General features: G+C 43.6%; 1 protein-coding gene across 4 annotated transcripts; it reads right to left on the bottom strand.

Annotated features, from left to right (window-relative positions):
- Window positions 1-589: 589 nt before the first annotated feature.
- On the bottom strand, window positions 590-22,004 carry LOC117746215 (multidrug resistance-associated protein 4-like). 4 transcript variants are annotated; one of them, XM_034555193.1, is made up of 31 exons: window positions 21,824-22,004; window positions 21,205-21,315; window positions 18,251-18,368; window positions 17,750-17,974; window positions 17,460-17,549; window positions 16,163-16,326; window positions 15,663-15,788; window positions 14,451-14,700; window positions 13,923-14,030; window positions 13,450-13,539; window positions 13,137-13,328; window positions 10,683-10,777; window positions 10,253-10,339; window positions 9,678-9,774; window positions 8,557-8,739; window positions 7,370-7,507; window positions 7,202-7,239; window positions 6,995-7,098; window positions 6,767-6,913; window positions 5,494-5,573; window positions 4,426-4,576; window positions 4,209-4,328; window positions 4,013-4,123; window positions 3,794-3,894; window positions 3,439-3,630; window positions 3,199-3,354; window positions 2,777-2,866; window positions 2,518-2,690; window positions 2,333-2,438; window positions 1,388-1,522; window positions 590-1,316 (listed from the first exon to the last, which is right to left on the bottom strand). In XM_034555193.1, exons 1-31 carry the CDS (start codon window positions 21,895-21,897, stop codon window positions 1,227-1,229), a joined length of 3,942 nt encoding a protein of 1,313 aa, XP_034411084.1. In that variant the 5' UTR covers window positions 21,898-22,004; the 3' UTR covers window positions 590-1,226. The 4 variants fall into 4 exon arrangements, 3 of the variants coding, with proteins under 3 accessions (XP_034411084.1, XP_034411094.1, XP_034411102.1); XM_034555203.1 differs by lacking the exons at window positions 21,205-21,315; window positions 21,824-22,004 and having other exon boundaries at window positions 17,750-17,940; window positions 18,251-18,365; XM_034555211.1 differs by lacking the exons at window positions 18,251-18,368; window positions 21,205-21,315; window positions 21,824-22,004 and having other exon boundaries at window positions 17,742-17,806.
- Between the last annotated feature and the right edge of the window lie 2,380 nt (window positions 22,005-24,384).

Here is a 24,384-nt window from a genome sequence, read left to right as displayed (position 1 = left end):
CAAACCAGATGGGGTCGTTTTTGAGCCGGGGAGGTCAACAGGTGTGATTAAAAGTAGTTTAAAAACAGCATCCTCACTAAACTTTGACACATACCAGTCTGATCTATCAACACACGTGACCCTAATCGTTAACTAGTCAGAAAAATTTATAATTTTTACTCAAAAACAAGTTAAATGCATGTAAATGGGGTCTTATTGGCCTTAGATTTCAAATGGAATAAAGACATTGTTTTAATGTTGGAATTAAGTTGTTACGGTGTAACACAGAATGTAGTGAAGTATCCACTTTATATTCTTTAAATAAGTCAAACCAGACGGGGTCAGTTTTGACCCCAGAGGACAACGTGTGATTATTTGCTGCCATCCGAACAATTAAAAAAACAACATCCTCACTAAACTCACATGTCGCCTGCACGTCCTCTTTTCCCTCTTTCATCTCGGCTCTCTTTACCTTGCGTCTCGTCCTCTCCTCTTACTCCTTCTGTCGGTTCTCTCTCTCCGTGCACATCTGGGTATTGCGCTTGCTTGCTCTCAATGAGAGCCGCATCCACGACGCCTCAGTATGAAATCTGAACAGACGGGTCAAATCTCTGTTGCTAATTCATGTTTATTATTGTAAACAGTCCCATAAAAAAATTAATTTAAAAAAAAAAAGAGATTTTAACTGAGAACTTTATTCAAAGTTTGTCAAAACACTTGCCGATACTTCAGTGAGATTTGTACAGAACAATCTCATTCTAAGTCGTAGCAGCCGAGTTCTAGGTCACCTGACCTGTAGCTTGAAAGGCTGGAACCACAACGTACAAAGCACTTTTATTTTCTTAGTTATTAGTAATGTGCAAAATACCACTGTGGGTCCATACAAGTGCTGCTATTGGTTAAATCAACATGTACAAAGTGCTGCCAACTTGAAATAAGGCATTTACAGGTTTTGTAAGGATTATGCGGGCATTTAAAAATAATTCATCCGAGGCAATTTTTAACATACGATAAATATTAAGCATACAAAATAAAAAGTGATCCATTTCAACAGGTTTTTTCAGAGCAATGATTTTCAAGCTCTCTCCACTTGTAGGAAACAGCTTAACACCGTTCAAGGTCACAGTGAGGCCTCCTAACCTGCTGGGTGGATAAGGCCTTCCTATCCGGCCCTGTGTGTTATCCACAGAGGCTGAGGGGGCGCAGTACGAGCCCAGGCACTTTAAGTCTTCTGGCGAGTCAGAAGCTCACAGGGCGGTCTCAAAGATAACCAGGTTACAGTCTGCCGTTTCTGCGTGTCCGTTTGGTATGCTGCGACGGCTTCTGCTGTCGTACGCCTGGAAAGACAGTTTACAAAGTAAGACTGGCTCCAGAAGTGTCTCACATCTTGAAACCGGTGTCAGCTCACCTGTTTCGCTGCCTGGAGCAGAGCGGCCGCCTCCTGCTTGCCAGTCTGCTGCACCATTTTGTAGAAGATCCCATTTGGATCTTGCAGCAGGGTGTAAGGCTCATCATAGGCATGAATTATCCCTGCATCTAGAACCTGCAGACAAAATCACATGTGTGAGCATTAGTGAAAAGTCATTTGATCCCAGTGGTATCTCTTAATTCAGTAAAGTGTCTACCTTTGTCTATTAAGTAAAACAATGTAACTAACTTTAGTTTCATTTAGGAAATGTGCCCTTTGGTTTCCGACCAACAGTTCACAGGCAAGTTAAGTTAGTTCTGCAATGGAATTCAAATTAGTGGAGCTCACTGCTCTGGTGGTTTTAGGTTCACACCGGTAAGTGAAAATGTTTTTGGAATTTGGCTGAACTGACCTAAAAAAGGTGCCACGTTCGACATTTGGAGCATCAACTGCTCAGGTAAACATTCATTCTTTCTAGTTGTATAAAGAAGAAGTCTCTCTCACTTCACATTCACACACTGAGGGTACAAGGCCCATCAGGAATAAATAACACATTCACAGCTACGGGAGCCAATTGGGGAGAAGCGTTTTGCCCAAGGACGCATCGACTAGTCGGGAATTGAAGGACGACCCCGCTCTCCCCACTGAGCCACAGTGACCAACAGCGTCGTAACGGAGGTATCACTTTTAGCTGATGGAGAACCGGAGGGTGGAGGCTCCACTGATGGTCGAGTTCAGCTGTCAGGATTAGGTCCAGCATACCATAAAATGCCAATAATACAAGCTTACACCATGAACACATGTCTAAAACAGATGAATTATGTATCAGACGTATGATTTTAACCAAGTCGACCTAATGCAAACATATGGAATGTAATCCCTGTGCTCTAAATTAAACTATATTCACAATACTCTTTCCTAGAATCCATGAGTAAGAGGCCTCACCAGTATCCTGTCGCTGTCTACGATGGTGTTGAGGCGATGAGCGATAGTGAGCACGGTGCATTTGTTGAACTTGTCCCGTATGGTTTTCTGGATCAGCGCATCTGTCCTGCGAGGAGCACAAGTAAAAAGAATAAAGTCTTTGATGCCGAGTACCATCATGCATTTATTTGCCGTCTCAGCAGTACCTGGGGTCCACGTTGGCCGTGGCCTCGTCGATCACCAGGATGCGGTTCTTCCTCAGGATGGCTCTGGCCAGACACACCAGCTGCCTCTGGCCCGTGCTGAAGTTGGAGCCCGACTCGGCCAGAACCGTCTCCAACCCCCCCGGCTGCTCCTCCAGCAAAGACTTCAGCTGCACCTGGGGGAACACGGAGGAGTGTTTGCCTGACGCACTCCACAACGAGAGATACAAACTCAACTCTTGTGAGCCGAGTGGACGCTTACCTCCTCCAGAGCCTTCCACAGGTCTTCATCACTGTGCTGGTTGAAAGGGTCCAAGTTCTTCCTCATGGAGCCTGTAAACAGCACCGGGTCCTGGAGAACAGAGGAGCGCCGGGTTAGATTCAGCACAAGCACACGCCGGGTATTTAAAAAGGGACAGTTCACATCTAAATCAAAAATAGACATTTATGTCTTTCTTGTTGTGCAATTTATCAATCTAGATGGTTTTGGTGCGAGTTGCAAAATGTCGATAATGTTCTGGTCTCTTCAGTCTCATGTTGTGACAGCATGTGATGGAAAGATGAATGGCGACCTCACTGGAGGTTCGCTTCGTGGTGCTGGTGAACCAGCAGTATCGAGTACAGGACACGGTTGGCGAGTGTGGTCCAGCAGACAGGAAGTGAACGAGGCGAGCAGCTGTTCACCTGAGGAATGATGGACATCTTCTGGCGCAGGTCGTGGAGGCCGATCTCAGAGGTCAGAACACCGTCGATGTAGATCTTACCCTGAGGCTCGGACAGGCGGAACAGAGCCGAGACCAGAGAGCTTTTCCCAGCACCCGTTCTACCCACGATGCCAACCTGACACAGGAAGAAAGAGTCTAGTTTAGTAGAACAGCCAAGCTTCAACACGGTGTCCTCTGGAGACAGAAAGAGATGTCTAACCTTCTCTTTGGGCCGGAACATTGCAGTCATGTTTTGCAGAACCAGTGGTCCATCACTGCTGTAGGAGAAGCTGACCTGGTCAAAGGTCACCAGGCCTTTGTTGGGCCAATTGGGAGGAGGCCGCTTCTGGGTTTCCCAGGGTGCTTCACTCTCCAGTTCACTGTACTCCACCACTCTCTCCACTGACGTCATCTGAAAGCCGTAAAGTTGCATTACACACATGTGATTAGGAGCTCAAACAGTGTGTTCATATTCACATAAACGTAAAGGCCAACTCGCCTAAATAAATGACAGAAATCCTTCAGCTAAAGATACAAGTTGTAAATAGTCAAATAAGAAAAATAGAGTACGTTACCATGTTCTCCACCTCTGCACTCTGCCTCATCCCCCACTGGAACATCCCAATCAGTGTGACAGTGTAGGTCAGAGCCAGACCAACGGAGCCAGCATCCAGCTCTAACAGAACCAGGTTTTAGTTCACAATCTTTCAACGACATATTTTAACATTTCGGACTTTGTGGTGGAAAAGCAGTACAAAGTCAGAGTTAAATGTTTAGATTGAAGTCTTGCTTACGGTCTTTGAACAGCAGGCAGCCAAAGGTGGTGATGAAAATAAAGAGGGCGCAGATGCCGTCGAGGCGGATGGCGAACCAGCGAGAGGTGGTCAGGTACAGGAAATAGGCCCCTGTTCAGGAAAAGCAAATACACTATCAACACCGGACTACCTCCATCACTTCATATTTAAAGACGGTTTAAGAGTAGAGGAGAACCGGAGTGCAGGTCCTGATGAGCGTCGAAGATTTTCTGGAACCGCCCCTCTGCTCCAAAGGCCCGGATGGTCCACAGGCCCTGAAGAGACGAGGACAGGTGGGAGAACACCGGACTCCGAGCTGCAGGGACGATGACAAAGAGAATCAATGTTTATATCTGTGACTTTCCAAAATGAAAATGAAAACACACCCACACGCAATTTCGTGGGACGCTCACTGGTGGACTCGAGGCGTTTGATGTTTCTGGAGGTTTGCAGGAAGTAGTAACGCAAGGAGAGGAAGATGCCGAGCAGGGGCAGCACTAGGATGATGATCCAGGGGATCACGGACACCACCACACAGATCACCCCGATAACCTGAAGGAACACCTGCTCGGAGAAAACACCCATTTACTGATCACTAATGCTGGTTTAAGGTACAAACATGCAGAAATGACTCATTAACCCTCTCGCTGCCACAGCATCGATTCAATCTGCAGCCCATTTAGACATGAAATGTGTAACATTGCTGGCTTCAAAGAAAGATGTCAGCCATATGAGTGTCTCAGACATTATGTTTAAAAAAAAATGTCTCACGGGCTGCATCGGTGTTGCATTTTACCACTTATTTGTTCTCCATCCATCCATCCATTTTCAATACCGCTTATCCTCATTAGGGTCGCGGGGGCGCTGGAGCCTATCCCTGCTGACATAGGGCGAAGGCAGGGGACACCCTGGACAGGCCGCCAGTCCATCGAGGGCACATGTAGGGACATACAACCATTCACTCTCACATTCACACCTATGGGCAATTTAGAGATCAATTAACCTGCAGCATGTCTTTGGACTGTGGGAGGAAGCCGGAGAGCCCGGAGAGAACCCACGCTGCCACGGGGAGAACATGCAAACTCCACACAGAAGGACCGCTCCGACCGGGAATCGAACCCGCGGCCCTCTTGCTGTGAGGCGACAGTGCTAGCCACTACACCACCGTGCAGCCCACTTATTTGTTCTCTGAAGCATTAATTAATGAGCGTTGTGAGTGTGAGACACTAACATTGATCACATGCTCTCACCACTTTCATCTTTTATCTGGAACTCATTTATTTGACCTGCAATCTGTTCCCATGCGCGACCTTATTCTGTTCACATTCTTACAATCATTTCATGATATTCACTGTCATAAAAGAGTTATTGTAAATCTAATAGGTGCCTTATAAGAGATTGATAAGGAGGACAGCAGCCATCTAAAACCTCCATACAGCCCCGTAGCAGTCGATATACTGAATAGCCAAGGGGCTCCTCACCTGAAAGGAGTCCACAAAGGTCCACGGCATGCTAGTGTCCAGCTGGCCGATGTCTTTTGAAAACCTGTTCAAGACTCGTCCTACGGGGAGAGAATAGAGAAGATTATGCTACGGGATTATTAACGAGTCATCCTAACATTTAGTTTTTACACTTTGTATTCATGTGGATAATTTTCTGATTGGAGAGCCAGCAAAGCTTTTTTCTCACAATTTCATAATGATTCTTGGAGCAAACGCTCGCAAAGGGTTCCAACAACTCTTAAATTCCATTTCTTATTTGACCTTTATTTAACCAGATGAGTCAATTGAGAACCGGTTCTCAATTACAATGATGACCAAAGAGCAGCAACAGGAGGCAAGTCGTTACAAACAAGCTCGTACAAAAATGACATCATGTGTACAATATATTAAACACAAACTGTGTTCCTGGAGAAGCAACTCAGGATCAGCTGCAGGGATCTAAGGTGTTTGTCATGAGTTATTAAAGGAGGGCGTGGAGTTTTATCTTTTGCAACTCATTCCAGTTGCTTGGAGCCCGGCCGAACAACCCCACCTCAAAACACCAAGACGGGGAGAGTTTGGCTGTTTGGAGGATGGGTTGCATGAGCTACATGAGCTAGTTGGTGTATTCCCTCCAGGAGATAAGTGTTGAGTATTTTCTCCGCTTTACTCTGACGTAGGGATGAGTTCTGGGCCCGGGTGGTACAACAGAAGGAGTCTGTGTGTTCTAATCCTGTTCTGAATTTATTCGTTTTTAAAAAAGGCAATTATTCAGTCATGAAAAAGAACCGATGAGGAGTATCAACTAGAGTCCAAACATCACCCGTCCCCACTGCCTGCTTTGGTTCGTTAGTTTGGATTCACCAAAGTTACACAATAACACTGACTAACCGATGGAGGCAGCTCTTTGCTCTACCAGCTAAAACGCTTCCATCTAAAAGGGCGTCTGGTGGTTTGAAGAGAGCATCGCTAAAGGCTTCAGGTCCCTGTTGCAAAGGGCTGTCTGACAGCAAGATAACGTGGGGAGAATGTGTTTAGTTTACATTAGTTCCAGTGTACAGCGTACACTGGAACTAATGTTGATTGACATAGTGCTCCACAGCTGCACATTGCTCTGCACTCCTGTCTGTTTCCTAGAAACTGGGGGCTTTCCCAATACACTCAACTCAAAGATGACCAGGGACAATATAAAAAGTGTCATCAAAGATGAATAACATGAGTCAAAATACTACCAAATATATGCTCGTTAGATAGCTGTAATGTTTGAACTTACCAATAGGGTTGATGTCAAAGAAGCGCACGTGTGTCCTGAGTATGGAGTTGAACATGCGGTCGTGCAGAGTCTGTACAGACTTCACCAGCACGTGGAACAGGGAAAGATTCCTGATGAAGCCGAAGACTACGATAGAACCAGTCAAACCTGTGGAGACAGGAAGTGCTCTCCTTTACACCTGTGTGTACCGTGCACGCTCTCACAGTGCAACACGTGGCGTCAGATTACCTCCATAAACACTCAGGTAGAAGTTGGTATCCAGCTCCACTGTGGCATTCAGTGCGTTCTGGAGGCCCGTGCTGTTGGTGGTCAGCTTATCCTGCTCGTTGGCCCTGATCGTGTTAAGATGTTACCAAGTTACATGAAAAGAGTGGTAGCAATACTGGTGATGAATGTACGGCTGATTCTTCCCTCTTCAGTGGCTTTCAAACGTACCAGTGAGCCAGCCACCAGTCCTGCAGGATGTATACTACCTACAAGATGAAAGAGAACAGGCTGTAGTCCAGTGTTTCTCTTCATGTTCTTCTGATTACAGACAGCTCGTTCACTTTTCCTCACTGAACAACAAGACAGTGAAATGAACTTCTCCTCCAGCCTCGGTACCTGAGACAGAATGTTCATCAGTATGACGGTAAGCAGAACCACGACGCTGGCTCCAGCTTTCAGGTATGTGACGTACAGACCCACTCCAATGTTTCCCTGAGCACGACTCTCCTCTTCTACCATCTGCACCGTCTCTGCCTGGGTGGACGACAGCGGACCACCGACTCATGATCACACAGCAGTATCACAGATTACAAACCACACAACACTGACACCATTGAGGAGGACTTAAGATTCTGTTAAACAGAAACAAGAAAATACTGACATTGTTATATTAATAACCCCTTTCTGTGACACCGCTGGGTGGAGAGCAACACAAGATGAACTGTCTGAACTTCCAGGGAGTGAAATAATGAGGTATCTAAAATATAAGTAAATATGGGGAACCCATTACACATCCAGCAATAGAAAGTCCCACCGTCTTAGGTCACCCTCATTTAGCTCCATGTTTGGTGTCCACCACTTCTTGAGGGAATCAGGTACGTTAGCTGCTAGATGCTGCTCTATGTTCACCAGCTAGTTCTTTTTTTAAGCTTGTTTGATGAAAACAACACTAAGAATGACCCAAAGCACTCAAGTTGGAGCCTAACAGCAGAGAAGAGCTGCAGATGATGATTCTCTGTGTATCGTCACATTACTTTCAGAGGCGCAATAGGAAACGACCTCGACTGAAGGAAACATTACAAACTGGCATAGGACGTGGACAGGGCTGATAAGAACCGCCCAGAACTTCCTTAGTACCCATCCGTGATATTGGTGAGAAGAGGAGCCTGCGAAGAGCTCAAAGGATATTAAAAAGACAAAAACCCAACCAGCCACAACTTGTCTTTCAATGGAATTCCAACAGCCTTGATTATCATATTAACTTCAATTAGTAGCAGTTACATGAAACCTCTCACCATGCTCTGTCACGTACACATTTGATATATGAGGGCTGGTACAGTTGGGGCGTACTGAAAGGACGTCACACATCGAGCCAGTGACCCAAACTGTCCAAGAATGTCTACTGAAGTCTTCTACAGAAATTCTACAGCGCGAGTTGCCGGGAAAGCTTTGGCAGCGCACCAGTTGCTGTCTTAGAGCTGAATGGACAACCATCCGTGACGTTGGGTATTTCTGTGAACAGTCTTCAAAGACGCCGTCACCCTGTGTGGTAACGGGTCAGATTAAAAAAGTGATGTACAAACCGGTAGCTGGTCGTCTTTGCTACTACCGGAGGAGGTATGTGAGCGCACAGAGTTCTCGGACAGAGTTCTGTTCCTGGCCAGGCTGTCTTGAGGAGGCTGCTGGTCCTCCTCTTTCAGCAGGGCGGTGAAATCCACGCCAGACCGCTGAAGCTCTGCATACTTCCCCTTTGCCACTATTTCACCCTGATACGGACGCATATACACACAGTTAAGATACTCTGCACATCTGTGACTGTTGACATTACCACTGCCAACACATAAACACCATCTCATGTACACACACACACACACACATTATTTTCTGTATACTAAAGTTACAGCCTGGGATGTGTCAATGCTCATATGATTTTAGCTTTTACAGAACCGTCTTAAGGAATCCCTTAAATTAGGGTGGCATAAACCAGTCAAATCCTCCACCAACATGATTAGTGCCTTTGACTCCATGTAGCTCAAATTGAACGCCCGTCTTTTTTGGTCCATGATAGCAAGTTAGCCATCCTCTTAACACGCAATAAAGGAATCTAATTTAGCGTTAGGATTTCTGAAGAGGCGTGTGATCGGATAGGACACAGCCATGATTTTAGGAAAAGCTGCTGTGATCGGAAGACTCGAGTTAAACAGGACAAGCAGCCCGGACATGTTTCTGAGTGAGGCCCGTGGTCTGTAAAAAAAGCCTGACTTCATAGAATACATGATTTATTGCTGTAATGTCCATGGAATCTAATTCAATTCAGTTTATTTTATTTTGTGTAGCCAAATAAAACACAAATAGGGCTTTACAATCTGTCCACATACGACATCCTTGGTCACATCGGAGCAGGAAAAATTCCCCAAAAAACCCTTTCCCTCTTTCAGGATGGACAGAAGTGCAATAGATGTCATGTGTACAGGGGGATTCAATGGGGACACGTTTTCCCTTAACATTCCCAATCAGATTATAGGAGCCGAGGTTGAACTTCCAAAAACTAAAATATGCCATATACACGAATACTGCCAAAATGATACTATAAAAACGCTCAAATGTCCCTAGCGAGGCAAAGTGGTTATAACCACCACTGTGTTGAAGAGTAATTCTGTCCAGACTGACAGGCTGCACGTCAAAGTCTAGGTACAACACCAACCTTCCTCAGGACCACAATCTGGTCGGCTGACTGCAGGTACTGCAGCTGGTGGGTGACCAGGATCCGAAGTTTGTTCTTCAGGAAGCCACAGATGCACCTGATTCATGGACAAGCAGTGGAGACCGGGTCAGGAGTTAGCAATATACTGTGTTAGACATCTTATGATTAGATGGAGAAACCAAATCCAAGTAGATGAGCTGTATCTGTGTTTGTTCTAGCCGTTACATCAGCAGGACTGTGTTATCAAACAGGAAGAGTGGGGCTGACTTCAATTGTCTCCCTGAAACGTGCAGCACCGCGCCGCTTCCTGGCTTTGCTTCAGTTCCAGCATTTTTAAACACCGACAACCTTTTCTTCTATTGAATAATGCAGGTTTTTAACAATCACTTTCTCCTGCTGAGATCTAACGCTGGCGGCTTTCCGCTCCAGCTCTGAAGCGTTCCCCCACTAGGGCGTTGACGAGAACGCTCCAGTATTTTCCCGTTTGTTAGATCAGATGTAGTAACTCCCTGTTGTGTGGGGTATTATGTCTAAATGTGAACACGAGACCGATGTAACTCTTAGAAATCACTCACTTTTCAAAGAGGTGTCTCCCGACCTCGGCATCCACAGCGCTCAAAGGATCGTCCAAGAGGTAGATGTCTGCGTCCTGGTACACAGCCCTGGAGACACACACTGGTGTTAGACGCCATGAAGCCGACCCACCAGCTCTGATGCTCTCTTCCTTTGATGCAGTCTTTTTCTCTCCAACTGCATCATGCACATTGTTGGCCTTCAAACCATTTGTTTCAATGGGAATTCTATTTTTCCTTTTCCTCTGCACTAGTCTCCTGAGGCGGCTCAGACACCGATTGTTACCCAAGTTGAACCCTGATGGTGCAATGTGTTGAATTCCAGGCATGACTATTTAATTAGTTTATCAATTGATATTTTTGAATATAGATAACACAAAATATCTGTACTTATTATGTAAAAGTCGTCAGGTTATTGGGACCGTTCTCTTACCTCGCCAGGTTGACGCGAGCTTTCTGTCCCCCGCTGAGTGTGGCCCCTCGGTCCCCGATCAGAGTCAGGTCTGCGTCTGGGAGCAGCTCCAGGTCCTGCACCAACAGAGCAACACCATCAATGTGGGACCACACACACTCAAACAGAAGAGCGATCATAGGGAAGTCGTATTATTTGTAATTTTCTTAACAAGCGTGTAAATAGGTTCTAATGTCGGCCAATTCAGAGCAGACCCCCCCCCCACAAGCACACACGCCTTTTTAGAAGCACCTTTAATGATGACATCATAACCTTTTTGGTTATGTCCAGACAGGCAGAGATTAGTTTATTAGAATATATGCACCACATCTGGGGAAGCAAACTGAGCAGTTTTTTTTTTTAAAGAAACAGGAGGTAAAATGGAACATTTTAAACTTAAGTTTAATAACATTAAATCTAACAGAGGTTTTGTCATAGCACTGCCTGACTTGCTTATTCAGGGCCAAGAAAACATTTTCTCCCACACCAGTTTAAACCCCTTGGACAGTGAAGAAACCCATTTCCCGAGTTTCTAAAAGCTGAGAACAACGGCGCTACTTCACACACACACCGAGTGAGTCAGCATATTGATGCCCTCACTTTACCACCGTCAGGGTGTGTGTGTCAGAGGTGACCTTTTATTTGGATAATCTAGATTAATTTATGTTAGAAGTGGACAGTCACAAGACTCACTAACCTTGGTGACCTCGTCCTCTTGCCCGGTCTTAAGACTGATGGTTAAGTGCAATCATAGTTAGGTCCATAGGTCCGTAAGACCAGAGGTTTATGGACCTAACTATGATTGCACTTAACTATGAAAACTAACTAAATAAACTAAAATGCATTGATGGCTAGAAAATACATACAAGTTATATTTTAGTGCTGCGCTTAATTCATTTTACAGTGAATATGCTGCTCTATTATTACTGCTACCATTATTATTAATAGTTATTACATAATGATGGGTTGGTTCACAGCTTTGTTTGAGTGGGTTATTCAGAATAACGATGTTTCCATTTAGTGAAGTCAAATACATCAGAGATGTATTCAGGGTTCCCACGCTTGCCTTGAAAAAAAATGTCCATGCTACCTCCTGATTTTCCAGGTACCATATTAAGTGATGCTCTATAGGCCCCTGAAGCTTTCCGCCCCCCTCCCCTCACTCACACACACAACCCCCAAGGACACCTGCTTACTTGATTTAAAAGATGTGCCAGTCAAGTCTACATTGTAAATGCTTAGCGATTATGTCTTATTGATAATATAAATGCATGAAATAATGCAACAAGCTGTAGATTAACAACAATTTATTCAACTGGAACTTTGAGACACATGAGCACTATATGTTCTCTCTTCCACTCCTCTCCTATCTCATCCTGTCCTCTTCGATCCACAACTCCCCTCTCGTGTCCGCTCCTGTCTTCTCTTCTCTTCTCCACTCTTCTCCCTTTTCCTCTACTCTTATCCTCCTATCTTCTCCCCTCTTCTCTTCCTCCTCTCTCTTTCCTTCTGTGCCCTCCTGGCTCCTCCCCCTCTCCACTCCTCTTCCTTGGTCATGTCAACTAGTATAGAAGTAATGTCACAGCCTAATGTGAAAATGTATTGGTAGTTAGCTAGCAATGCAAGCTAGCCAACACTAGCTAGTTAGTTAGCTGAATGTTGGCTAGCAAGATTGCATTGCATGTGCTTGCTAACCATCATTAATGAATCCAAATTCCAAACAAACTCCCCTAAATGTGGTGAATAACATGGTTTTAGGAAAAGTCAATGAGTGAAATACATATGGGGATCAAATGTAGTTGCTAGCTAGATAGATAGATAGTTAGCAAGATTGCACTGCTTACTAACTAACGTTGATAAACCCAGGTTTACCACACAGTTAAAACACAGCTACTTACATTTGAGGATAAACTTGCATAAGAAGTTTCACTGTAGATGTCAAGGCTTCCGTGTTGGCTGGGAAATGCATGTATTTGACCATTCTATTGAGATCGCGGTTATTATTCCCAGTCCACCAATCCGAAACTATACTTTTAAAGTCCATATCACCAGGTTGCCTGCATCAAATTCCAAAATCCAATATACCAGATTTGATCCCAAGAGCATGCTCTACAACATGGGATCATCTATTTCTATCTACAGTAAAATCCGTTCACATGTAACAGGTCTTAATCTGTGCTCAATAGTTTCATTTTATTACTATTTTACACATCATCCAATAACATTTTCCAGGACAACTGTTTCAATTTCCATGTAAGTGTTCACTTTTGCTCAGTTTCCATGACTTTTCCAAACCTGGAAAATGAAAAAATAAATTCCATGTTTTCCAGGTACCGTGGGAACCCTGGTATTACTCAGGGTGATCAAAGATTGACTCGGGTACTTTGTGTGCTGCAGATTAATGTCATCGGAAGTATTCATTCAATTAAATCTCACCCTCTTCAGAGCGCAGGCTCGGAGGACTCTCTCATACTTCTGGGGGTCGAGCGCCTTCCCAAACAGGATGTTACTGCGGATGGTTCCAGGGAACACCCAGGGCTGCTGGGAGGCGTATGTCAGCTGACCTTTGACCTCCAGCACCCCTTCTTTTACGGGCAGCTCTCCAAGGATGGTGCTCAGTAGCGATGACTGGATGGACACGACAGAGCAGGGAAACGTTAGGACGTGGAAAGTGTACACAAACTACCTGAGCTAAGGTTTTCTTATTTGAGTTTTCTAAAATCTGAAATGACGCGAGTAGACATCGGACCTTTCCAGCTCCAACTGGTCCAATCACAGCCAACAACTGGTTGGAGCGCAGAGTGAGGGAGAGGATCTTCAGAGAGGGAGTTGCCACACTCTACAGGGGTTCAACACATATTTAAAAACATTAAAGCATGAATCAGGTTTTTAAACATACTAATTAGGCCTCATCACTTGCTAACTGGATGTCATATGTTTTTAGGTTCTCAGGTGTAGACTGGGTATTGGCCCAAAAACAATATTTGTATTTTTACATATTCACAATGTCCCAAAAATGAATTTTAATGGAAATAATATCCGATTAGATTAATGTTTGTGGTTGTATCGTTTCAAATTGTTTATCAAAGCTAGAAGACGTTGTTTTCCCACAGCCCCTGAACACATCACGTGTGACATAAAGCTTTAAAATTGTGATATTTCCTCAAAAACATTTTATTCTACAGCTTTCATTTAAAATGTTGTGAGCCAACAGTATCTGACCTTTTCCCAGGAGCAGACCAGGTCCTGGATCACCACTGCAGCATCCTTTACCCCACCAAGTGGCAGTTCACCGTTGCTTTTTACAATCTCATCCAGCATCAGGAACTCCTTAAACATAATTAAAACATTTAAAAGTAAAAACCTGAATAGAGTCAGTGCTAAGTTGTCAGGGTTAAGAAGGTCTTCTGCTGCCGATCATTTCCATAAGTGCAAGTTTCACTGGTTTTAAATGACATGTCACGGTAGCTGTATCTCTATGAAAAAAGTAAAGAAAAGAGTGTGACTTCACACAGCTGGACCTTCAAATTGGAGCCACGTGAGAGACGATAAGAGATAAGTAGTCTGAACCGAGAGATCAGAGAGAACTGCAACTGTTCATTGGCTGTCATATAGACAATGCAAGACCTTAAAGACCACACTAACTAAAACTTTAACATAATATGCATTTTAGGTGATGGGCATTTGCATCCATCTTAAGGTTAAAAAAAAAAAAAAAAAACTAAATCAAACACGTCAAAAGCGTCATACCTGAATCCTGAGGATGCTGACTCGGGTCTCGAACAGCTTCTCGATAGCATTGGGGAAGAAGAGCGTGCAGGTGAGCCGCACGGCGGCGTACAGCGACACCGTCACAAACACGCGGCTGGCTGTGATGGTGTTCCCCAGCAGGACATAGAGGGTAAAGGTGATGAAGATGATAACCTTGCTGGTGCTGAAGAAGGAGGCCATGTTAAGGGCTCGCAGGTAGGAGCTCTTCATGATCATGGAGATCTCCTTCCTGAGGGAGCACAGGAAGGAGACAATCACCTATAGGGAGACTCAGGTGTGGATGCAACCCTTGAAATGACCTCTTATTGAATCCATTTGATAGCATGTGAATCTACTCTGGATTTGCTTTAATGTTTGAATTGAACTCTTATTGAATCCATTAGATAACATGTGAATCTACTCAGGATTTGCTTTAATGTTTGAATTGAACTCTTGATCCAGATCACATCAGTTAGAGATGAGAGCGGAGAGGATTTTAAGACGTTGCGAGGGTTGCTTTTGCAACACAAAATCAAAAAAGGACGTTCACAGCAATAAACACATTGTATATTTAAACCTTCAACAACCAGAAGTTAAAAAAAGAAAACCGGCAGCTTAATCTGGTTCAACCTGGCAACAACTAAAACAGAAACGTGTTTACGCTGAATATGAAGCATCAGGACAGCAGCACTTCGAAGTTGTATGATAAAAATTAATCTGCCAAAATGTACATGTTTTACCAGAGGGAGTCGTCGGACTCGAGTTACACACACACACACACACACACACACACACACACACACACACACACACACACACACACACACACACACACACACACACACACACACACACACACACACACACACACACACACACACACACACACACACACACACACACACACACACACACACACACACACACACACACACACACACACACACACACACACACACACACACACACACACACACACACACACACACACACACACACACACACACACACACACACACACAACAGCACGCCTCTGAATCATAGGCAGTGTAGCAGAATCACAACAACATTAATGCTTCATACAGCTCGTAGTGGCTCAGGCTTTCTACTACTGTGCAACAAGCCCGCTGGGACTTTAAACACCTGTTGCCTCTTAAAACCCTTCCTTTGATCTAAAAATATCACGTATGACATAAGAATAAGAATTTTTACCTTCTGACCTTAGACACCATAACGGCAAAGGGTTTCTCCCAGGCGTACATCTTAATGATCCGCATGCCAGACAACACCTCGTTCATGATGCGGATCCGGTCGTCAGTGAGGACCGCCGTCTTACTCCTGTGAGGGGAAGCAGACAATGTACGTTGGCTTCAATGCTGCTGAAACTTTTTAAATTGAGATTGTGTGCGATTGCAAATGTGCACCGATTCCTACACAAAACTACAACAAACGGCTACTTCCATTTTAAGAACTAATCAGGTTTGGCTAATGTGACTAACCAGATTCTTCTCATTGTAAATTTACAATGATGATTGTTCTCTACTAGCTGAACATGTAGCAGCAAATTCATTAACGGTCAACAAAAGCTGAAATTCTAAATATTTTACAGGTAATTTTAGAGGACAATAGAAAACCTGCTTAATCTGTTACTCTTCATCCTATTTTAGTTGCAAAGTAACAAGACTGCATTAGTTATAGTGTGTGTGTGTTACCTGTAATTGGAGAAAGCCATTCCGAACATGGTCTGCGTAAGCATCAGGACCATGAGGACCACCATGCCCACAAAGCACGACGGGCCGATCTCCTGCCACAGCAGGCCCACCACCACCACTGCCTGGAGGGGCCCCACCCACAGGAAGTGAAGGAAGACCGTCACCTGTTGGAGAGAACCCACCGTGAATGAGGAGGGAAAAAAAAGAAACGTGCAAGAACAGGAAGGAACCACTGCAGCGAATCCAGGTTTGGGTCCAGGTTTGTTGGGAGGAAGCGTGTGCTCTCATCTCCTGGGCCAAGAAATGAAATGCCCTCAAGAAAGTGTAGACTTAACAGCCGAGACACGAGACGGTGTGTTTTGGAGGGAACATAGTGCTGCAGTGAGACTATGCAACCAACAAACACCATTTCACGCACACCCAACCAACGTCCCTTGCAGCTAGAACCCAAATGTTACAGAAACACGCCCAGCCTTGAGCTGACTTTACTTGATCGTGAGCCACAGAGAAAGTGGAGGATGAAATATGTTGTCAATACAGAAGGGATATCAGTGTAAAAAGTTGCAGCCTTTTAATAATTTTGGCTGTAATGGACCGTAGTTCAGTTTTTGTTGTTATTTCTGTCATATTCATTGAATGCGTTGTAACTCTGTAATGCTGTTCATTCTGTACACATGGCATCTATTGCTTCTGTCCATCCGGGGAGAGGGATCCTCCTCTGTTGCTCTCCTGAAGGTTTCTTCCCTTTTTCCCCTGTGAAAGGTTTTTTTTCAGGGAGTTTTTTCTGATCCGATGCGAGGTCAAAGGTCAGGGATGTCGTATGTGTACAGATTGTAAAACCCTCTATGGGGAGTTTGTAATTTGTGATTCTGGGCTATACAAAATAAACTGAATTGAAAGTTGTTTGAAGATATTTTCATAGCAACATAAAATAGATATTCAAGATTATTATGAGCTGTTTAACTTCCTAACACGAGATCTAAGCAGCTTGTTAAAACTACTAATGCCAAGAGTGTTCTAGTATTGGAATTGGGGCTGACTCAGACAAATGTAATTGATCGGTATGACCGTACAGAGGAGTGCGCTGGAATCATTTTCTAAAAACCAAAATCTTGTAGCCGCTCCAACTTCGCCAGAACAAATTGTAAAAAGCATTTGCCAGAACAAATATAGCATGAGCTCGCAGACTTATTTGATTCCCAAACAAAAGTAAAAAAGTATTTTATATTACATTTTTCGCAGCAATGTTGAAGAAGATTTAAAATTGACCTTGCTAAAAGTCTTTAGTTTCACATACATCATCAAACTTGTTGACGTCGTTGGAGAGGAGGTTGACGATCTGACCCGTGGTGGTCTTTCCCATGGCTGAACTACTGAGACGCAGAGCCTAGAAAACAAAAAGACAAGAATCTTCCTCAGTAAAAAGATCACAAATACTTATATTTAACCCAAACTGTCCATTTAACTGCAGCTAAAAGCTGTACAGATCTGCAAATCCTTTCAATATGAGCAGCATTCAATGAAGATCAGAGCTTTAAGTTCTCCTTTAAAGAAGCACAAGCAAGTCACTCCCACCCACCTACTGACCTTGTTGTAGATCATGTGACACATGGCCACTCTGATCTTCATGCCCGACCTCTGGACGTGAAAGAAGAAGAGGTGGTGGAGCAGGACCAGGCCGAAGCTGCACAAAGACATGCCGGCCGCGTAGCCGAGAGTCTTGTGAAAAGCCGTTGTGTTCAATGGGTCGTAACTCTCAAAGTACCGGATAATGATCCCTAAAAAGATGGGCTGGATCACTTTGATGACCTCCTGATAAACAAGGGGGGATTAAGCATCATGACTCACTAATTAAAGTGTTACAACGGCGACGATATTCACAGGGGCCTGAAATTAACAGTTGACAAAACTGCTGAGCCGAGATCTCCCGTTTTTATTCAAAGACATTTAAAATATTTGTTTGGGTTAAATATGTTGCCGACAAACTAACAGAATTACTGCTGAACATATTAACAGTTTTATATATCTGGTCTATTGGCAATACTTTCAGAGATCATACAGCTCGTTCTCAAAGCTGAGAACACTTACTTCAACCAGAGTGAAGAAGCCCAGCACTGCATATGGTTTCCAGTAGCACTGAATGATGCACTTCGACAAGCTGGCTGGCTTATTGGTCGTCGTCTTCTCCAGCTCAAGATTCCAGTATCTGCCAGAAAAAAAAGACACCATGTTATTTGATGTGTTTTTTTTAAAAATTGTGTCATAAGAGCCTCGACGAGTCAGAACTCGCCTGTAAGGCAGCAATCAAGCTCTTCAGCATAATCAAGAAAGGCTCTACTTTCACTTCATAATAATAATAATAATAATAATAATAATAATAATAATAGTGTTGAGTAGTGTTAGTCAGGCAATCTGGTCAAAGGCAAGTTCCCACCTGCCATGATACTTATCCTCTAGTCTTGGTTTCTAAAGACCCCTGTGGTAGCTACTGAGGTAGTTAAAAAATAAAATAAAAGTACTTCTGGCATGTTCACGTAAAGTAATAAAAATGTATTTATGTAAAAAAATTAAAAGAATCTTTCCATGAACAGCGTGAACTATTCTTCAAATACAGATGGCAAAAGATCAAACATTTCAGTCCATTAAAAGGAGACGGCAGAGTTCTTCATTCCATGAACAGTTAGTTCAGCTCTGTGCTTTAAACTTAATGAATAAGAATTTCCTGGAACAAACTGTAGTTTTTAGAAACGTTACTTGCATCTTTTGGGACAACTTTCCGTAGCAGATTAAAGCACATTTGGTGCTCTAGTGAGTATTTGGTGCAGCAGGACGGCATGTGTGAGAAAACTACTTAATAGCACTCCTATTTATAGCTTTTGCGTATTATAATGAGTTTAATGTTGACAGGGTGAAATAAAATAAGACCTCAGACAACGACTGTGAAAGGAAGAAAGACTTTTGGGAAATGTTTTAGGCAGTTGACAGATCTCATGGCGGAGGGAGCGGTCCTGAGGAAGACCCACCCACCCACACACACACACCTGAGCAACCTTGCTAGAATACAGACCATAAAACAACCACGTTATCAATAACTGTGTATCAAATTCACAAACTGGGTCCTGTGCACATGGGGTTTATGACCGGAGGAGGGGCTTGTTTCGGGTGTGGGGCCGTTTGTGTTTGGAGGCTGGACACACAAACACTTTTGTTCCTGCAAGCCTGATGCACGTGTTGTACCACACGAGGCTTTACGAAACAGGTTAATGTATAAATTGCTTAAGATATTGTCCGGCATTGCTGAAGTTAAACATTACAATGTGAGCGGTAGGCGGGCCTCATGATAATGAGGATGTGATATGACTTTTGGTCGATAATTGCCGTTATGCAGCCACCCGCTGGGGCTGAATGACTAATCAAAATTAGAATCGACATCACAAAAGAGGGCAATTTTTTGTATAAGGTGGCACTGCACATGTGTAACTCTGAGACGAGAAGGAAGAGAGATTGCTCACTTCCTTCACAACTTGAGGAATACTTCTTTATCTTCTTTATGTGCAGCGGACTTTAGGGCAATCGCCGACCAGCCAGACCCAACTGCCCCAGAGAGGAGAGCCAAGATGGAAGCTGAGATAACCCAGTTTGGGCCTGAGGCTACTCCACTACCCAGCATGCCGCTGGCTATCTGAAAAATAAGACGGCTGAACGCAGCAGGAGACCGGTGACTGTTGAGCTGACAGTAAATGATAATGTACAGGAGCATGTATAGATGCCTAGCTACTGTATACACAGCGTATAGGGTAAATAGTGACGTATAATATGTAGGATACATACTTTTTGAAAAAGGGTGCAACAAAAACTATAAAAATATACCTTATAATTGGAGCAGTGGGTGTTTGAGTCATTATAATAACAATAATAATAATAATAAATGTATTTATATAGCACCTTTAAAAACAGAGTTTACAAAGTGCTCTACATATAAGCAAGGTAAAAACATATCAATACAAGTAAACATTTCAGAAAATACATGAGGCAATGAACACAATAGAGGAATAGAAAATTACAAATTAAAAATAAAGCATAACAGACAAACTAAAATAGGGGAAACTGCATAAAAGGACGACATCACTTAGAAGCAGTTGTATAAAAATGGGTTTTAAGAAGTGATTTAAAAGAAGCTACTGATTCTGCTAGTCTTATCCCCTCAGGTAGGTTGTTCCAAAGTCGAGGGGCTCTGATGGCAAAAGCACAGTCACCCTTTGATTTAAGCCTTGACTTTGGAACGGCCAGAAGGGCCTTGAAGGGCCTTACCGGAGGATCTAAGGCTGCGAGCTGGCTCATATGGGGCTAACATTTCAACGATGTAGCTTGGGGCCAGACCCAGGCGTGCTTTAAAAGTGAGCAGCAACATTTTAAAATCAATTCTAAAACTAACAGGGAGCCAGTGGAGATTATTACTTTTATTATTATTATTATTATTGACAGTGTATCACTGTGGTCAGAGTGATGGCGCGAATTGTTTTTAAGCATATTGAAGTAACTACAGACACGTCTGTGTTTCCTTTATAAATATTGTAAATCAATGCATTTATTGACAACTAAAAGTACCCCAAAATAAATTGACGTCCCTCTGACTGGCAAGCACTTCCTGGAACTTTCTGAAGTCCATGTGAATCACCTGACAACCAAGCGTTTTGAAAACCCCTCGTCTCTTTAAGCTGCTATGGATTTGATCTCTTCGACTGCATTTTAACTGATAATACTTGTAGACATCAAAAACATGTCATCGAGATGTTCATTGCTTTTGAACGCGAGAAGTCACAACCAAAGTGGTGGTACCTTTAGTTTACGACGTCTGGAAGTCAAGGTCCAGATTTGAAAAACTGTTCCCATACTTTGGGGCAACTTGATGGAAAGTGAAAACGTACTTGGGACTCCTCTTAAGTTAGTGTTTTGTTAAGGTACCCGTGATGTGAATACCGTACAGATGCTGCATTGCAAACACAATCTGTGATCGTGCACTACGTCGTGAACCCCTCTACCTCTGCAGATCCTGTCCCAGTCTCTCCGACCTGTCCTCCGCGAGCACTTCGTACATGTCATCTTCTTCCAGCTTGCGCTTGCGCCCGAGTTTAAACAAAGGGTTGAGCCACCTGACGGAGAAACAAATCAGAGGAGCACAGTGCATCAAATTCATGAATTGTTTTAATACATCAATTCTACATGGAGGTGTCAGAGCAGCGTATAAAAACCTACACATACACTTGCCGAACAGTTGTCAGCTACATTTGATTAAATCACTTAAAGTATTAAGGGTGGAACAATGTGAAGCAGTTAAACTGGATATATGAATATGATGTCAGCAGCAACTAGGATGTGTTCCATTTCATTTTAATATATAGGAGGTGACACACGTCTCCATTTGTTCTAAAAACCTTAAGTAACCAAACCAACTGATTTAACACTTCCGTTTCCGTTAACAATTACCTAGATCATGACACTAAGGAGTTTCCTGAAGAAGCAAAAAACTCATTTTACAACATCATCACGGTGCACGTGGCAGTACGGTTTATTTCTTCTTTTTCTTTTTCTTCTTTTTTTTAAATCCCCCGCTAACAGAAGCTAGCTTCGTTCAACATCCGGGTCGTTCGCTGGACTCACCAGAATAATATCTTGGACACAAAGTTCGCCGACGCCGCCGGGTTCATTTTGGTGTCTTCACTGACATTTTCCATGGTGGCCACCACACTCGCGCGGCCGCTTCCTTCTCCAAAAAGACGGTCCTCTCCGGGCCGAGTGGCGTAACTTCAGCTCGCTTCAATATCACATTTCTGTCGGCGTCGGGGGGCGGGGGGGCGGGGGTGGGCGGGGGCTGCAAATAAATGTTCCCCCCACGCGATTGGCTCCGTTTCCTCCTCTGCGATCACACGATTGGCTGAGAATATTGACCCATACAATTGGCTGGGTTTTCATCCCAAAACATAATTGTTGTCATATTTACTTTATCATATTAGATTTATTTAGAAAAATGTCAGGGTGGGTGAGCTGACATTTACCGGTCACAAATTACATTATCACATGGAAGCCCGGTAAAGATATAGAAATAAAACTATAGAGATCTACTTTATATTTTATGGCCGAACCTGAAAGTACTGGTCCACAAGTAAGGGAGAAAATGTGTTTATAGGGAGTTAAAACATTTACATAAGGCCACTATCAGATACATAAGTTTATATATGAATGATCAGAATCGTTTAACAACGGGTTATTCTTAATATGTTGTGTTTTATTTCAAAAGATGTGTTAAAAAAAAGGGGGAACCAGTATATAAATCTGCTTGAGTTGTCTTGCCTTTCAAATAACATACCTTCCTGTTTACAATTTGAGTGTGTTCAAAGGTTCCCAAGTGAACTTCCTGTGGAATGTGTGGCCTGCTGCAGTCAGAATGACTCATCAAAGTCTCTCACTCTCTCTTTCTCTCTCTGACTTTATCTCATGGTAAGGACATAAACATACATCACTATTGATAAGGGAAGAAAAGCATGCCTGTGTGGTGGTTGCGGTAATAAAGTCTGTGATTTATTACCGTGGGTTATTTGTAGCCCCTAAGTCATTTCTAATCATAATTTGTACGCGGGAAAAGGAAATAACCCCATAACCATACCTTCAAGATAATGTTTGTTTGCTGTTCCTGTTTCGATCCACACAGTGAAAAGACACACACGGACATCCTATAAATAAAGAGCAGGCTGGATGACAGATGCCCTCTGACACACTGTAGGTGTTTCCTGCACTGACGTAAAACACACGGGAGAGAGAGTGGTGAGGCCATATCCCAGCACAGCCCTCCTCTCCTCCCCGGGCAATAAACTCCCTTTACTCTGCTTCTCCCATTTCAACTTTCAAGAAAACGTTCAAAGAAATCCAGTCACATGCCACCAGGGTAAACTATGACCCCGGGACCGACAATCTAATGATAACAGACTGCAGCGGCCATTGCCCCCACACCTTGCAGGTTATCCCCCTGTTAATGTTTACCTAGCACCAGCTGGGATAGGGCTGAATGAGAGAAGCCAGCAGGAGATTATACAAGCAGCTGAACTCAGCCCAATAACATTCATCATCTGCAGGGGATCAACACTCCTTTCCCAGGCTTTGTCGGTCCTGTGATAGGCCTATACTTTTCTCGCCTTCAGTGACCACAAAGGAAGTCGTTTGGTTTTATTAAAGGTGTACAAGATTAATGCAGCGCATCTCGTTGTTTTGTGTCAGATTAACTAAATAAAGTGTCAGTTCGACTGTTTTCATCAGGAGCGTGTATGCAAAACAGTACGTGAATGTCTAATTGTACAACATGACAGGGAAGATTTTACATGGGGTCAAGTCATAGACTCATACAATGATTATACATATTTAACTTACAGAGTCCTGCTCCAAAACCACGTGCTTCAGTAGACCGTGGTGATTGAGCTAAATGCTAACGCGACATGCTAATGTTAAGCCAGTGTGGCTTGTTTCATCCTGCTCGGATGAATCATCATTTGCGCTGACAGTGGGTGATCAAGAAAGATATTGGATGCAAGGACGCTTTAGTGATGATTCCCCTTTTCCTTTTGTCTGGAACAATGGAAAGGTTAAGCTCATCATCTTATCAACTGTGTATCATTGTGGTGTTAATGGGATGTATGTCAGCAACAGGTTAACACAGACAACTACCTGTTGCAGCTGCCTTCCTTTTATTAGCAGATTTACAGGATTAGGGTCTCCTCTGAGATTGCACGGCAACCGCAGCCATGGAAACGCATCAAGGCATCAAATATCTAGAGATTTACGGAACAATGTTGTCAGCACTTTCCCACTTCCCACCTGGGTTTAGTTTTCCAGGAGCTCTGACTGTGGGAACACTGTACCCGTCAAAAAGGGTTCATACTTTTTCAGTACGAGATTAGGAATTAAATTATTTAGCATCAGACTCGTTGCCCCATTTGGCTCAGAGTACCAATTATGCTTTAACATTTCAACATGTTATATTTTTACTTGGAAGATTAAGACTGCATTTCAGTGACTAGTTTTTCCTCTGACTCAGCACCTTGCCATTCTCTGCATCCCCATTTAAAGCTTGCAGCGTGCTCGGCAGCCCTTAGTGCACCAGCACAGACAGGAAGCCACTAACTGCAGCCCGTGGGGGTATTTTTATTTTATGTTTCTATGTTAGGTTAGGC

This window comes from Cyclopterus lumpus, chromosome 2 (assembly GCF_009769545.1).
Source record: "Cyclopterus lumpus isolate fCycLum1 chromosome 2, fCycLum1.pri, whole genome shotgun sequence".
Classification (NCBI taxonomy): domain Eukaryota; kingdom Metazoa; phylum Chordata; class Actinopteri; order Perciformes; family Cyclopteridae; genus Cyclopterus; species Cyclopterus lumpus.
Note: the sequence above shows the minus strand (reverse complement) of the source record. Positions and strands in the feature narration are given on the sequence as shown.

What these genes read in the sequence shown, in the direction of transcription:
- LOC117746215 (XM_034555193.1), bottom strand. Translation starts at nt 21,897, where the DNA reads ATGGAAAATGTCAGTGAAGACACCAAAATGAACCCGGCGGCGTCGGCG. An exon ending in ATGGTGTCTAAGGTCAGAAG is followed by an intron (nt 14,701 to 15,662) that starts GTAAAAATTCTT and finishes GTGCTCCCTCAG; the next exon opens with GAAGGAGATCTCCATGATCA. An exon ending in CCTTTGTGGACTCCTTTCAG is followed by an intron (nt 4,577 to 5,493) that starts GTGAGGAGCCCC and finishes TTCTCCGAGCAG; the next exon opens with GTGTTCCTTCAGGTTATCGG.